Raw genomic sequence first — 16,711 nt, 5'->3', positions numbered from 1 at the left:
GGAGGGAGGAAGAAGGGAGGGGGGGAGGGAGAGTAGGGTAAAAAAGCCAACGCAGGCTAATAACACCATTTCCTTCAACAGGGTCAGAGGATAGACTCCAATCAAGAAGGGCCCTGAAGGAAAAAACTAAGAACTGAGCTCAAAAGGGTAAGTAACTCTATAGAGCCCAATAAGAGGACACAAGTCCTCCCACCTGTCCTCTGTCCACACAGGACAGAAAAAAACACGCAGAGGGGAGGTTCTTGTGCCCTCTTATAGGGCCAGCCACGCATTTTGATTGGCTAATTAAAAATCCGCCTGTCCTACCAGCACACAGGGGCAGAAATACCCCACATTGTGCCGCTGGTACGGACGACAGGGAACAGGGAATTAGGGTTATTATTAAAGTGTTCCCAAGTCTTAGGCTATGATCACAGGGGTCTGACCTCTGGGACCAGATCTACTAATGAAAATATGCAAAGAGTCTGTTTACACGACTTGTACCACTGTTATCAAACATCTTACAGCCTGGGGGTGGGGCTTATGGAGGTGGGGCTTAAACCCTTTCAATTTCCAAACAGCACCACCACAGGAGAAATGTTGCATTGCACAGCTCATATTGAAACCAAAGGACTATCTGGTTAATAAGTGGAGATGCTTTTTGTAGTTGCTCTGGCTAAAAGATGAAGATCATGAATTGAGGTACCCCCTCTGTTAGCCCAGAAATATATGGAATATGGAAATGGGTTTTCTAAAATGTATGACCCCTTTAAAAGTTGGTCATTGGCACACTTTGGAGGGGCTAGTTGTATCAGACCATATATGTGATTGATCTTGGTAACGGGAATTATAAGGATACAGTATATTAAAGGGGTTGTCCCATTATGGACATTAGTCCCCTATCCACAGAACAGGGAATAAGTGGCCGATCGTCTCCCAGTGATGAGGAGAACATGGGACCGAAAGTCCTCCCCAGAACCTCCTTGTGAATGGAGCACCAATGTGTCCTGTGGATAGAAGATAAATTTAACATGATAAACACTTTAAAGGTTGAGTTCACACAGAGGAATTTGGAGAGGAATATGAGGTCGTCTTCAAAAACTGGCCTTGTGGATTTCAGAATGGCAGAATGGGAGGCAGATTTAGAAGTTAGAATGGAATTTGCCTCAAAATCAGCTCCAAATTCCTCCATTTGAATATCCCCTTAGGGCTGGTTCACATTGAGGAATTTGGTGCTTATTTTGAGGCGAATTCCAGGGCTGGAATCTGGAGAGGAATCTGAGATGGAAGACCACCTCAAATTCCTCAATGGATTCCTCCATGTGAACTATGATCACTGTGGGACCAGCGGTCGGACCCCCAGCAATCAGACACTTATCCCCTAACCTGTAAACAAGGAATAAGTGTCCTTAATTGCACAACCCCTTTAAGCAGCAGAATATGAAAAGAAAGCTGCGCTGTGATTGGTTCCTATGGGCAACAAAGACAGTTCTTCCTTTAAACCTAATGAACATCACTTGATTGGTCCGTGGCCCTGCATGCATGATGATGATTATTAATGATGACCATATATGGTCATATGATGTCAAAACTGACTAATTAACCTTTCTAACTGTAAAAGCAGTGTAAATCACGGCTCGTCTAGTAACGGCACGTTATCCCTTTAATTCCCAGCCCGCTTGGTGATATTCTGAGCTTTTGAGGGTGATGAGAAAACAAGTTTTAGACCCCGAACAAGAGACAAGCCTGGTTGTTTCAGTGAAGATCTGTGCCGACTGTCTTCTCTCTCCAGCCTCACATCATGATTAATTTATCAGGGGCTCATGAATATGCAGATGAGCCGGCTTCTCTCCAGCAGCCCCAGCTATTTTTTTTAAAGGGCCAGTCCGGATTGGCTGAAGCTGCAGCTTTCCATAGCAAATTCCCCTCACATCAACATCATCTCCCAACACAAAATAAATGAGGTGCCAGCGATGCACTGAGCTGTGTGCTGCGCCCTGAGCTCCGAGCGCGCAATGTGTCAGGGTATGCCGTTTTTTTTTTTGGAAGCCCTTCTCATTGTGTGCATTGTGGCTACTGCATTGTCTGCAGAGCTGTGAAGATTTGCCCCTGATGGGGGTACATATGACAAGATGATGAGAGTTATTCCCACTTGAGTAGACTACATTTACATCTGTGTCGTGCCCATCCAAAAATACCAGATGAAAAAGTCCTGCAATCCCAAACATGGGCAGGAAAAAAATAATGGACCCCCAACAGACCCTGTTTTAGTCAATGAGAACCCCAGAATCTCATATCTCACACTGGATGAGACGGATCAGAAGAACAGACAGAATTATGGAGATGTGAATGCAAACCTCGGGCTGGATTCACATCTGGGTCGGAGTCTCCACTTAGAGACTCTATCGCAGTGTGCATCAAAAATCGCCAGACGAGAAAGTGTTGGAAGTTGGACTTGTTCATCTAGTGGTTTCAGTTTATAAGAATGGATACTCAAAGGATCTTATTATAGTCATTCAGGTCCATTGGACACCATTGGTGTCCCCTATTTTAGCAGTCTGCCTGTCCATTGTTCTGTGTCTCCGCAGGTCAGAACAAAGGACACACAGAAGCAAATGTGAACATAATATTAGTCTAAGGCATGGTTCACATCTGCGTTCAGGTTTCTGTTCAGGGAGTCTGCTTGGGGACCCCCTCCCAAATGGAAACCTATACATATTAAAAAGTGGTTACCTTCAGGAAACTTGTGGACCCTATAGACTATTATGGGGTCTGTGTGGTTTCCGATCGGTCTCCACATGAAACATGCGGAGAGTAAAGTGCTGCATGTTTTGTGCGGAAACCGAGGGGAAACCACATGGACCTCATTATAGTCTATAGGGGCCACGGGTTTCCCAGGTAACCGCTTTTTATACACACAACTGCTGAGAGTTTGTGACAATGTATCAGTACAAGGAAAGGAAAACAGTTTAGCAGCACAAATCCATCTCCTATCGAAGACTCCAAGCTCAAAGACTTCATGTGCTCTCATACATTGCAGCGACACATCAGCTGTGAGAGCAGGACTAGGTCAAGATAGGTTTCATATTCACCATATGTAAACAAGGAATCAGAATGGGTACTATATGGTGATCTATCAGGGCCGGAGGTTGTCACTGCATCTTGCTCGTAATCTATGGCAAGGCGCATACTCAAGGACAGCTCCTTGCTCTCGTAGATTTATGCCATCAATAAAGCCAAAAAATTGGAGCTGATGGGACTGATGCTCCTGCCCCCAAGTTGTAATTTTTGCACAAGAAATTTTCACTTGCAAAAAATATTGCAAATTTTTTCATGGCCTGCGCGACAGTTTTTGGGTGTACAAGTCATGGTAAACCAGCCTCTATGTTTTCTTTGTAGGACATTTTCGGTGTACAGAGACTTGAAGGCCACACACGTCCTGCTAGGGGTTCTGGGAAAAGAATGTGCAAAGAAGATCTCCTCAAGTCCAAAAGGTGACGTCAGAACAAGTTTTTCTTTTTCCATCTAGAAGTTATTTGCATATTCTTTACTCACAGCCAGCAGAGATCTTTAAAATTATAAAGCTATTGAAGCACAAGGGGGCAGATTTACTCATCTAATACAGTATAAAAAGCATCAGAATTTGGGGGGTTTCAGCACCACCTGTGTCCACAGGTTGTTTGTGGTATTGCAGCTCCTCTCCATTTAATTCAATCAGAACACAGCCCATGGAGAGGGGTTGTGTAGTTTTTGGATGAAGGAGTGGCTTAGGTGAAAAGGGGTGTGGAATAACATGAAGGAGAGGCTTCGATAAAAAGGGGTGTGGAATAACATGAAGGAGAGGCTTAGATAAAAAGGGGTGTGGAATAACATGAAGGAGAGGCTTAGATAAAAAGGGATGTGAAACAACAGGAAGGAGTGTAGTTTGGCACAAACAAAGCCAACCCAGTGGCGGAAACACTGCGGTGGTAGTGGCTGCCACAGGGCTTGGGACATTAGGTGGCCTGGTGGGCACCTGATGCTTTTTTTTTTTTTTTTTAATAGGCCGTCATGTGCTGGAATAACCCCAGCAGGTAACGGGCCCTATTTACTTACTGATCCTTGCTCCTTCTCACAGCTGCCTGGGAAGCAGAGGCGGCTGTGAGTGGGATCGGGGATCGGTAAGTGAGGCTGTAAGCCCACAAACCCCAACAAACATGGAACATCAACAAAGAAGTACGAAGGCTGCCAGAGCACAGGAGAGGTGAGCAACACAGTCTTTTTAGACCCCTGAATATAATGATCAGAGGCCCATAAAAAAACCTGTGTTACTCACCTCTCCTGTGCTCTGGCAGCCTACGTACTTCTTTGTTGATGTTCCATTATGCACCATGATGCCTGGCTCATGTGACGTCTGTACCAATATCGAAGAAAGCCAAAACCAGCAGGGAGTGCGTTGGAGCCAGGAAGAGGTAAGTAACAGTATTTTTTTGTATCCTTCCCTGGGTCTTCAATCATTATACTATGGGGTCTGATAAGTAAACATTGCCTGTTAGACTCCCTATGCCAGTCCATCGCCATAACCCAGCCCCGCAGATATGTAGGTTATGGTCACCTGAATCAGAGGCTATTTTCTTCTTGTAAATCCCCTTGGTTTGCTGAAATATTACAACACCCTCATTGCTCCAAAGAACTCATTTGCAAATTCACAAAAATGCTGTTGTCTATATTAATTGAGGCATCGAATCAAAAGTGGAAAACACCCTCTGACACTGAGTTCACACCAGCACTTGCACTACGTTCGGGGATTCCGTTTCTCTCTCTGCATTTTTTTGCCCTTTTTGGGTGGAAACTACGGAGAAACCACACGGACCCCATTATAGTCTATGGGGTCCATGGGTTTCTGCGGGTAACTGCCTTTTTAAGCAGATTATATTTCCGATCAGGGTTCCCCAAGCAGACCCCCCCCAACAGATACCTGAATGCAGATGTTCACCTAGCCTGTTCAGGTGACCGTAACCTATCTATCTGCAGGTCTGGGGTGATCTGATGTAGTAAATTGGATCTGCTAAGATTAGATGCTAGCTACTGTCCAGTGAGCCTTCAGGGTTTATCTGGGACCTGATGAAGGAGCTGGATATCACCATGTACGGCATTGTCTCTGCTGCTGAAGGAGATCCCGGTTGTCTCCTTGTCTGTCCTTCATCATCTCCTGGCGTCTCTTTGTTTTCTTATTGTGTTTATATGCCAGTTTTAATGAAGCTATGTCTGAACTGCAACCTATATCTACAGTGTATACCTATAGCACATATGCTAGAGTAAGGCTCTGACCTGCCTTAAAAGGCTGATAATAGAGAACAATAGGTTTCATTCAGTGGCGTAACTACCGGCGTAGCAGCAGAGGCAGCTGCCATAGGGCCCGGGACATTAGGGGCCCGGTGACAGCTGCTACCACTGCGGTTTTTTTTTCTTAATAGGCCATTACCGGCTGGAGTTACTCCAGCCGGTAACGGGCCCTATTTAATTTTCGATCCTGGCAGGGCGGGGATCGGTAAGTGACACCGCGGGCCCCACAAACACTATCATTATACTCAGGGGTCTTTTCAGACCCCCGAGTATAATGATCGGAGGCCCGGGAGAGGTAAGAAACATATAAAACACTGTTATTTACCTCTCCACGATCCGGGCAGGCTTCAGGCCTAGTGGTCTGACATCTCATGACCCCGGCCTGCGTCCCGGGTCATGTGACGTCTGACGTCATTGAAGATGGACTACAGCGGAGGACTGAAACAGAGCTGGGAGATAGGTGAATAATAGTGTTTTTTTAATCTTTTTCTCCCCCTGGGTCTCCGATTGTTATACTCTGGGGTCTGAAAAGACCCCAGAGTATAATAATTGTTTATGCGTGTCCACAGTGGGGCATAATACTGTGTACAGGGGCCACTGAGGGACATAATAGTGTGTGCAGGGGCCACTAAGGGACATAATACTGTGTGCAGGGGCCACTATGAGACATAATAGAGCACGCAGGAATGAGTAGGAGGGGGTGGGTTGAGGTCTTCAGCGTCTGTGTCGGTTGGGAGGGGGGGGGACCATGTCAAAAGTTCGCCACGGGGCCCCTCCATTCCTAGTTACGCCACTGGTCTCATTCAACAGCACAGTCAAGAGAGCCTAAAGGCTCTTTCCTTCATTCGCCCCTTTAAAGGGGTTTCTGGGATTTACTGACAACTTATTTTTAGGCTATGTCATCAATACATGATCAGTAGGGGACCAACACCCGGGACTTCTGCTGATCAGCTTCTCAAAGAGGCTGCAGCGCTCACTCTTCCTTGTGCCAATGACATCATGCTCATCAACTACATGTTACAACACCAGCTCAGCCTTGAGAATGAGCTGCAATATCGAGCACAGCCACTATATAATGTATGGCGCTGTGCTTGGTATTCAGCGAAGAGTCCACCCAAGCACTGGGGTCGCTTCAAGCTGTTAATGAGTGGATGTCCCAGATATCGGACCCCGACTCATCACATGTTGGTAAGCTGTCTTAGGCATAGTCATCAACATATGAGTGATGGAAAACACTTTTAATACACCTATGGTTTAAAATTAGATGGTTGGAGCCTCATCTCATAGATATCATCTCATAGATATAAGATAGTCAGCTGATGTGGAGGGGCATCTCAAGGAGTCAGTGTTATATACAAATGTATCATGTGACCTCATAAGACTCAGCTAAACAACCCCCGTTCTATAGGCAGCATGTTATAGAGCAGGAGGAGCTGAGCAGATTGATATATAGATTTACAGGCAAAAAAAGGAAGATAACCTGTCACTTCTTTATTTAAACCTCTGCTGCTAGACTTAAGAGTCCAGTGGGCGGTCCTATCAGTCTATCACTGTGTAGAACCTCCCACTGGACACCAAAGCCCAGATAAAACAGATAATAATAGGAATAAATAACTGCCTGCAGATTGGACTGTATTATCCATGTCACAGGTCCCGTGTGCACAGATCATGGACTGGTCTTGGAATGATCCATATTGGTTTTGATATTTTTCTTACACATTGATACATTGTTATACAATATATATTATTATTTTTATTATATTTAATCCGCCAGGCTATAAATCATGGGGTTATTGAGATTTGTTATAACCTAGGGCTCATTATACGAGGAGGCAGCGCCGGGCTATGACCTTGCTCCTTCCATGATTCACAGTCCGTGCTCTTAACTACTGAGCAGAAGTGTCCTGATGGTACAAACATAAAGACACTGCAACCCTAGTAAGGAACAGCTGCGAGGAGGAGAACGGTCATTTGCATACAGCAGATAGCATTCATTCATGAGCACCCACACATATGGAAACTCAGGTGACGGTGGGAAAGGGGCTGCCCAAAATAAAAGCAAAGTGCCAACCCCCGTACTATATAGTGGCAGAAATCTCACTCATGTACACTAGAGGCAGCTATATTGTGTGTGCTATGTTGTGTATCCGCTCACTAATAACTGGAGGCGGTAGGCATGAAGGATCGCCTCCCCAGATCACTACAACTAATACATTCTCAGTTATTTTTACAATATTTTACAACTTTTTAATTTCATTTCTATTTTACTAAAAATAGCTGCAACTTTTTTTATTACAACTTATAAATTCTTAATCATTTCTGCAATATTTCTTGGATATTTTTTCCTTTATTTCTGTTTGTGCCGAACTAAAAACACTTCCGATTATCTCTTTTTTTTTAATTGCAATTAGTAAACGGAAGAATGTTTGCAATATTTCTCTAAAGTTTTTTTTTTTATTTCGGTTCCTATTGAACTAAAAACGGTTCTGATTATTTTTTTTATACTGCCGTTAACACATTTTTCATCTTTTTTGCAATATCTCAGAAACATTTGACAAGTTTTTGATTTCAGTTTGGATCGGGCTAAAGACAGTTCCTAAATGTCATTGTATTGGTCGTTTCGTCCCATTGAGGGCGGTTTGCTATAGTACGGTAGAGGCAAATCGCCCCAATGCCTATCCAGGGTTACGCACGTAGCTCTATGCCAGTTACCCTCACCTACGTGCGGCATGCAGGATCCTGGCTGCAGTTGCTATAGTGATGCGTTCATGTGTGTCTGTCCATAACAGCGCCGTTAAATTACCCTGGGCAAAGTGGTAAGTGCAGTTGCTGTGGTAACGCTTTGCCTTGCTGTTACACTGTGTCAGTGCAGGTACTTTGGTGTCAGGCTGGCTGAGCTCTGTGTCACTGTGCAGCCACTCCTTATTGTCAGGTACACAGAGCCACCTAGCCAGACTAACCAGTTCAGGGGGAAAATACATCCTGCACCAACTGTTCACTCATTTCCCTATTCCTCTGGCTTCTTCGCCTCGCACTTCAGTTCTTGCATGGACACCGCTATGCTAGCCCTTCTGCCTCTGTGCCTAATAATAGCCAGCACCCCCTCTCCCTGTCGCCTTCCTTTGTACAGCAGTCTCTCCCTTCCCCTCTCTGCACGCTCTGTGCTGTTTATCAGCTGCTCCCAGCACATTGAGCTCTATACACACTTCACATGTAGCAGAGCTGAATGTGTCTTTTGTCTGCTTTGTTAACACAAAGCATGACACACTCCGCTCTGCTACATCCATCCCTCCTTTCTCTTCTCTGCCGCAGCAGGCTTGTTGCAGTGTTATATCCCACAGGCGCCGAATCTATCCTAGCACAAGGCTGAAATTCTGCAGCAGGACGAAAGCTGGCTAGATAAGACGAGTTTTCTTATAACAAACCCTTGTCGCATTGACAGTAACAAAATAATCGGATGCAATGATCTTTAGAATCGGTAGGGTAATACGTCGGGTGTATTTAATAAAAGGATGATTGTGGCACGGACGTGGTAAACAAGCAAAACGTTTTAGAAAAAAATTGTAAAATATTTCTAATTATTAATTTTTTTTATTAAATATTATAAAATCTATTGCACCAAACCTAAAATATGACAGGGATGATTGTTCACGTGGAAAAAAAAAAATAAATGTAAAATTTCCAAAATAAATCCTGAATGTTTTCTTTGCCCTTTGCCGATTATTTTACAATAGGAGTGAACGGGGAGGACGGAGCCAGCGTCGGAGCTGCACTTACAGCGTAACTAAGTTGAGCTATAGAAGCTTTGAAGAAGTTTGAAAAATCACAGCAATCCCGCCACGGTGTGTCAGGGGACAAGAACTGCTAGTGATAAGCTCTTTCTGCAAAGATTTGGAAATATTGGTATTATCACACCTTCCAATGGAGCGCAGGTTGTAATTCCCCCAGAGCGCCACTAGGAGGAGCTCTGGCAACTGCTTACAGAGGCAGCAACGGGAGTAGATTGGTGGCCAGGCTCCTCGCTATAAACATAGCCTCTATTTTCTAGCACAAAATAAAACTAAAGAAAAAAAAAAAAGAAAGAAAAAAAAAAACGCCGCTTCAATAGTCGACATTAGCTTCTTATGTTAAAATGTAGCCGGAGCTTTTTTTCTTAATTGCGTCTACTAAACCAAAGCCACGCGTCTCTCCGCGCTTCTCCCCTTTATGGTATTCCGTGCACATAAATATAAAATAGCGGTGCGATAGTCTGCACAGAGCAGGATCGATTCAATCGACTGAGCCGTGAGGCGAAATCGCAATGGCCTGTTTTTAAGCTTCGGAAGAACTTTTGTCGCTGTGGCCCCAGGACCTCAATGGTCACTGCCCCTACATCTCTCTTATCCAGGGTCTATAGAGGTGCAGATATCCCTATGCAGTAGGAGCTCAAGACAGAACTGCTGCCCCCCCTCATTCATAGATCGCCTATAGGGGGCTCCGGCCTTTATTACCTGCCTGTATTTAGTTATAGGGAAAATCGAAAAACACCACCAAGTGGCACAGAGTGGCGATAACAAATAAAAGGGAATAGCTGCATGTGAGCAGAGGACAGGAGAATGACACTCATCAGGACCAGCTCTGACTACGACTACCACCTCCAGAAGGAACCTATAGACTTGTCTCAAGTAATAGGAGCCACTGTATCTGAAGCATGACTACTACTGCCACTCTATACCTACATTGTATGAGCTTGCAAAGTTCTACACCTACTATTTAAAGGGCCAATGCCCTTAAAGATCCGATGTAAACATCTAAACTACAACTCCCGGCATGCCCATGAGTGAAAAGTGGTGGCAGGAATTATTTTGGGCACTGGAAAGTTTTCTTACTTCTAGAGAAGGGGATTTGTTTATTGCCCTAAGGACTCTCTGTGCCTTGCAAGCATCTGAACACTAAGTTAGCCTCTCCTGGCTGATAACAGAGAACAATAGACTATGCTCAACAGCACAGCAAGTAGAGTAGAGAGAGTCAAAGGTGTCTGCTGCCATGGGGCACAGTGCAGGTTAGCTGCTCTCTAACAATAGGCCCCATAACAGATTGTAAACAAGCCCCCAACCCTCCTGTCCCAGGTGATGTTATGGGATAAACTTGGTGCCCCTTATGGCACCTACAGTCCTAGCCCACTTCCCCTCTCTCACTGGACCAAAGAAGAAGAAAAGCGTAAAAATATTTTTGAATAAAATTTGTTTTTTATTTAAGATTATAAATTTAAACAAATAAATTTGAACAGTTTACCCGGTGATATACAGTTCAATATACACAAAATACAGGTCATCCGAAAACACAAAAATAAAAACGTTTGGCAACGTTAGATCTGGTACACATAGTGCTTGTAAAGTGAATGTTGGCATGGCAGGTTCATCATCCTAGACCACCTTTTTACAACAAAAGGATTAAATGCCAAAACAAAAAAAATATATATAAAAAAAATATATATATAAAAAAAAGCAAAACAAAAAACAAACATGGACAGATCACATGACCAAACTATGCTGGTTTCATGAAGTCAGTTGAAGGCTGAAATTAGAACAAGTGAACTTTAGGGGGTGATAAAGGGGGAGGGGGGAGATGCGGCTTCACTGCTGCACATGGTCTAAAGGAATATAGTGTTATCAATGAGAAGGTGACAGGTCATCGTCATTGTAGGTTTGGCTTGAGGGGCATCTATCAAGCTTCCAGAGCCCCAAATTCGATACATCCCCCCCTTATATTATTATTATTTGCAGCTGCATTACACAGTCTCACATTACTGGAAGTCACAACACAAGGAAGAAGAAGAAGAAGAAGAGAACAAAGTTACAATGTTGCCATTTCTGCCTTCATCTTACAACCTCTAAAGTCACAACTTGACAAAGACCATGAGGAGAAGAACTTGAGGAGCAGTAGGAGAGCTGATTATTGTTCCTCCAGACCTTCACCAGACCATCCATGGTCCACAATGTGGTCCTTGGAGGAAGAATAAGCTTTTAAGGGTCAGCTCCTAAGTGCTGAGATACAACGCCTTGACCCTTCTCATCATACCAGGTGAGGAACCATCACCACCTATCTCAAGCATGGTCTACAAAAAAAAGTTCCTCAACTTGTGTGAAGCCCCCCTCCCCAAGATCTGCAGCCTTTGCCCAGTGCAACTTTAAGCTCCACCACCACAAATGAAAACAGAAACAAAAACTCAGTTAAATAGGTGCTTCTCTCTGCAAAAATAAAGTCCAAAGATATCTGTACAGGTCCTAGAAAACATCACTAGGTGGGCAAGTCCTGATGCCCCCCCAACTTCCTCCCCTACCCCAGCCTTGCCCCAAGAGCTAGCAATCCATTGCCCTAGAATGCCACTATGGCTCTAGTCCATGCCCCCAGACTGGCCAGGGCTTGTTTCCCACATAGGTGTCCGTTCAGACTCTGCTCAGTCTCTGCTTGCCGGCTCATCAGCCCCGAGAAGCCGGAGCCAAAGATAGAGATCAGGTTGGAGATGTTGGAAGAGTCCGTGGGCTCTGGCGGTGCCATTTGGGGGCAAAAGTCCTCGTATCTGCCTCTTTTACAGGGCACAAAGTGTGGCTCCAGGTCGTCGTCGCTGTAGCTGTACCCCACCAGGGGGTACTTGCGCTTGGGCGCCGCCGGGAGAGGTGCTGGAGCCGGCGGGAGCGCAGGGCACGGCGCACCATGGCAGGGGCACGGCGAGGCGCAGCAGTCCTGGTGCAGGTAGCCGTTCTCCACGGTGGTCACTACGTGAGTGTCCAAGTCCAGCACCGTGGTCTGGCTGCAGTGAGTCACCGCTCCGCCGGCGTCCTCAGAGCAGCAGCTCCGGGGGTAGAAGCTGCTGCCCGGCTGTAAGTCCTTGGCTGGGTGCGGTGCCAGGGCGCACGGTGGCAGCTCCAGCGGCTCCTCCACGGGCTCCAGCATGTCGGGCTGTATCCTGGGCAGCTGCTGCAGCTCATCGTCGCCTTCCTCGGGGATCTGCAGGGGGCTGAGCTCGGGGATCTCCTCCATGGCCGGGGCGCACTCCATGGGCTGCGGGTGCTGCTGCTGGAAGGGCTGCCGCCGGTACAGCTCCGCGTAGCGCTCGCTCAGGTACAGCTGCCGGGCGTTGCGCAGGACATAGGACACCAGCAGGTTCTTGTGCAGTTTGATGCCGCCTCGCTGGGTGCGAGAGCTGTGGATCTTCCGCAGGGACAGGCTGATCAGGCTCTGCGCGTCCAGGGCGCACTCCATGCTGGACGGGACTCCAGCAGCCGGGGCTCACACTGGGGCTTTCTCTCCCTGCCTGTTAGAGCTGAAGCCTTCAGCCGCCTCTACTCCCCCTCCTGACTACCAAGCTCAGAGCTGCTTGTGCTGATCCCCGGCTCTGAGACACTTATATACTAAGGAGCTGGTCCCGCCTAAGTCACTAACCACCAATCAAATGCGCGGGTTGCTGAGGATTGACAGCGGAAACACGCCCACGAGCGGCGCTCACAGCCAATGGGGTGAAGGCGGGCACTCAGTGACATTCAAATGCTGGAGCTGAACTCGCTGCCGGGATATGTGAGGAGAAGTCCGCGGTCCTGGCAGTGGCAGCGGGGCAGGGTGGCAGGTGTCAGGGCAGGGGCATACGGCTAGTCTGCGACCTGTAGTACTGCCAGACCTGTCACTACATCATTCCTACATGCTATAGCACTGACCTATTATGTCACCACATTGTTATATTATTATTATATTACACTGTTATTGTATTACATTATTGTCACTCATTATATTATTACATGATGTTATTGTATCACATTCTATTAATATTATTATTGTATTAATTACTATTAAGATAATCCTTTACTAGTCCCACCATGGGGAACTTCAGTCTATTCAGTATACTACTATATTATTATATTATTATTATTATTATTATTATTATTATTATTATTATTATTATTATTATTCTATTACATATTATTATATGATTACATTGTTATTATATTATGTTATTAATACAACATATACCATGGTGCTGTACAGAGATTCTCATCCCCATATTCCATATCTCCATTCATCCATCAAACTCATAGGACTAAGTGGAGAGATTATTAATACTACATTTTATTTATATAGCGCCACCATATTCCGCAGCGCTGTACAAATTGTAGGGTTACAGTACAGACAAAATGACGCATTACAGAGTAACAAGTCAGTTTGCACAAAGGGACTGAGCTCTGCTCACAAGAGCTTACAATCTATGACTACTTGCATGGCTGCCCTAATACGAGGCACCAGGACCCCTGTTCTGCATCCATCTCAAAGGGAGTGGCGGAGATACCGAGTGCTGCACTTCCGCTGTCTCCATGAATGAAGTTGTGCGCACACTGCCCCTACTCCAGGGGACCACACTCCATTCAGAACGGGGGGCTAAAGTCCCCTCTTTTGCTGATCAGTGGGGATCTGAGTGGTCGGACCTCCACCAATCTGCAAGTTAAGAAAGGCATTAAATGTGGTATCAGTAGTGACGGGTGTTGTACCCATTGCAAACCCCACAAGGCTGATTTAGGAGTCTTGTAGAGCTGGATTACCAGGTAGGAAAGATGAAATAGCAGCCAAATGGCTTGTCATCCAGCTTTCCCAGAATCAGATATAACTAATAAACTAGATGCAATATACAACAAGGAAATCTCAAGAACCTGCACATCTTATAGACACTGAATGAATGTCCCTTAATACAATTAAAGGGGTTCTCCAGGATTTACTTACCCTTAGGACAGCTCATCAATATGTAATCGTTGGGGATCTGCCACCGATGACCCCCACTCTTCTGCTGTTTAAAGGGGCCACTACGCTCACTAGGTCTGTAGTCATATAATAATATCACATTTTATCAGTCACATGGTATAGCAGCAAATGAATCGAGTGAGGCTAAACTGCAATACCAAGCTCAGCCACTACACTGTGTATGGTGCCAGAGATGTAACCTCCTTGGCCCTGATGCAAAATCTGTAATGGGGCCCCAGTCCTAGAATGTGCCATTTAGGATAGTGGTATATTTTATGTAGCTGAGGATCCCAGGGGCAAGTAGTGATGGCTACTACTGCACCCAATATAGCTACACCCCTGAACGACACTGTGCCTGGTATTAAAAATCTGATCAGTGGGGGTCCCAAACACATACTTATACTTATTCTGAGGACAGGTCACCAATATGTAAGTCCCCCCAAAAAAAACCTTAATGGTGGGCTCAAAGACCTCATTCTAGCGGTGGTTTAGCTTGCTTCAATGTTTCCATAACTCCCATAGGATGAATGGAGGGAGTCCTGCTCGTACACCACCATCTCCTCAATTCATTCTTTGTCTGGATGCAGTGGTCATACATAAACCCACCAGTGTCTACACCCTCACAAGTATGCTTCAGATGCCCCCATAGCTGTGTGTCGGCTGTGGATGCCCCCTGATATTCTAATCACAGATGGAAGGATCACAAAGTCCTTGGAGAAAAGCTGTTGTATACTGACCATCCAAATGAAGGGCCAAACATGATCTGAATGTCCAGCCCGTGCCCACCACCTGAGAGGACATTGTGCATAGACAAACCCTACAGATCAAAAGATGTCCCCATAAGTGGCAGATAAAGATGCCCCCATAATAACCACAGCCACGCTCAACCGTCTAGAAATGTTTTTCTCCTTCCTGCATTTTAAGTGTCACCTACCAGATTTGAGTTGTCATGAGATGGTTGGATAGATGGGCATGTAAGACATTGTACCCTCGCCATGAACCTGCTGCTGAAGAACCTTCGTAGCCGTATTCATGGCACTGATGTGTTGGAAGCAAGAAAAATGAGCAAACGTAACTAGGTGATATGACTGATGCCAAATTGTGATGGCAATGACTGGGTCAGAGCATCTCCAAAATGGAAGGTCTTGCTGGGTGTTCTTGGTATGTAGTGGTAAGTACCTACTAAAAGTGGTCCAAAGAACATCACAGCTTGTGTATATGAGGTAGTCACAGACCGGTCAGAGCATCCATGCTGAGCCCTGACTCCTGCTGACTCTGGTATCAGGTGTCAGTACACACAGGACATCACAGCTTGTGTATATGGGGTAGTCACAGACCAGTCAGAACGCCCATGCTGATCCCTGTCCACTACTGACTATGATATAAGGTGTCAGTACACACAGGACATCACAACTTGTGTATATGAGGTAGTCACAGACCAGTCAGAGTGTCCATGCTGACCCCTAACTTCTGCTGACTATAGTATCAGGTATTCAGTACACATAGGACATCACAGCTTGTGTATATGGCGGTGGGCACAGACCAATCAGAGCGTCCATGCTGAGCCCTGTCCACTGTTGACTATGACATAAGCATACCTCCAAACCATCCCGGATTCCGCGGGACATTCATAGATTTGGTGTCCTGTCCCGCGGTCTCGGTTGGCGGGAGGAATGTCCCGTTTTCAGCTCAGATCTGCGTCCAGAGGACACAGATCTGAGTTGAATACATACGCGAGTTGAATACATCCACTACCTGCTGCGCCCCGGCTAGGGAATGTGTAGACACGATGTGATGAAGTCACATTGCGCCTACAACTCTGTTAGTGAAACTGCGGAGAGAGCTGCGGGGGAGCATTAGAAGGGTGAGTATAAGTGGGGTTTTTTTGTGTTAAACATTGAGGTGGAACATAATGAAGGGGCCCATGAAACTGGGGGCAGATGAAGCGGTGGGGGGGGGGGAGAACGGGATGAGATGGGGGACATGAATCTGGGGGCAGAGATGAGGGGACATGAATCTGGGGGCAGAGATGGGGGACATGAATCTGGAGGCAGAGATGGGGGACATGAAATGGGGCAGAGATGAGAGGACATGAATCTGGGGGCAGAGATGGGAGGACATGAATTTGGGGGCAAAGTTGGGGGACATGAAACTGGGGCAGAAATGGAGGACATGAAACAGGGCAGAGATGGGGGACATGAAACTGGGGCAGAGATGGGAGGACATAAATCTGGGGGCAGAGATGGGGGGACAAGAATCTGGGTGCAGAGATGGGAAACATGAAACTGGGGACAGAGATGGGGGACATGAAACTGGGGGCAGAGATGGGGGACATGAAACTGGGGGAAGAGATGGGAAACATTAAACTGGGGACAGAGATGGGGGACATGAAACTGGGGGGCAGAGATGGGGGAGACATGAAACTGGAGGCAGAGATGGGGGACATGAAACTGGGGGCAGAGATGGGGGAACATGAAACTGGGTGCAGAGATGGGGGACATGAAACGGAGCAGAGATGGGAAACATGAAACTGGGGACAGAGATGGAGGGGGGACATGAAACTGGGGGCAGATGAAGGGGGTATATGAAACTGGGGGAGAGATGGAGGGGGGACATATAATTTACAGGTGACTATAGGAGG

General features: G+C 46.1%; 1 protein-coding gene across 1 annotated transcript; it reads right to left on the bottom strand.

Moving 5' to 3' along the window:
- Positions 1-10,510: 10,510 nt before the first annotated feature.
- IER5L (immediate early response 5 like) lies at positions 10,511-12,652 on the bottom strand. Its single transcript, XM_075261047.1, has one exon. The coding sequence runs from the start codon at positions 12,547-12,549 to the stop codon at positions 11,662-11,664; it is 888 nt and encodes a 295-aa protein (XP_075117148.1). The 5' UTR covers positions 12,550-12,652; the 3' UTR covers positions 10,511-11,661.
- Positions 12,653-16,711: the final 4,059 nt, after the last annotated feature.

This window comes from Leptodactylus fuscus, chromosome 11 (genome assembly GCF_031893055.1).
Source record: "Leptodactylus fuscus isolate aLepFus1 chromosome 11, aLepFus1.hap2, whole genome shotgun sequence".
NCBI lineage: Eukaryota > Metazoa > Chordata > Amphibia > Anura > Leptodactylidae > Leptodactylus > Leptodactylus fuscus.
The sequence above is the reverse complement of the archived record's forward strand: the minus strand, read 5'-3'. Positions and strand labels throughout refer to the sequence as shown.

What these genes read in the sequence shown, in the direction of transcription:
- IER5L (XM_075261047.1), bottom strand. Translation starts at nt 12,549, where the DNA reads ATGGAGTGCGCCCTGGACGCGCAGAGCCTGATCAGCCTGTCCCTGCGG.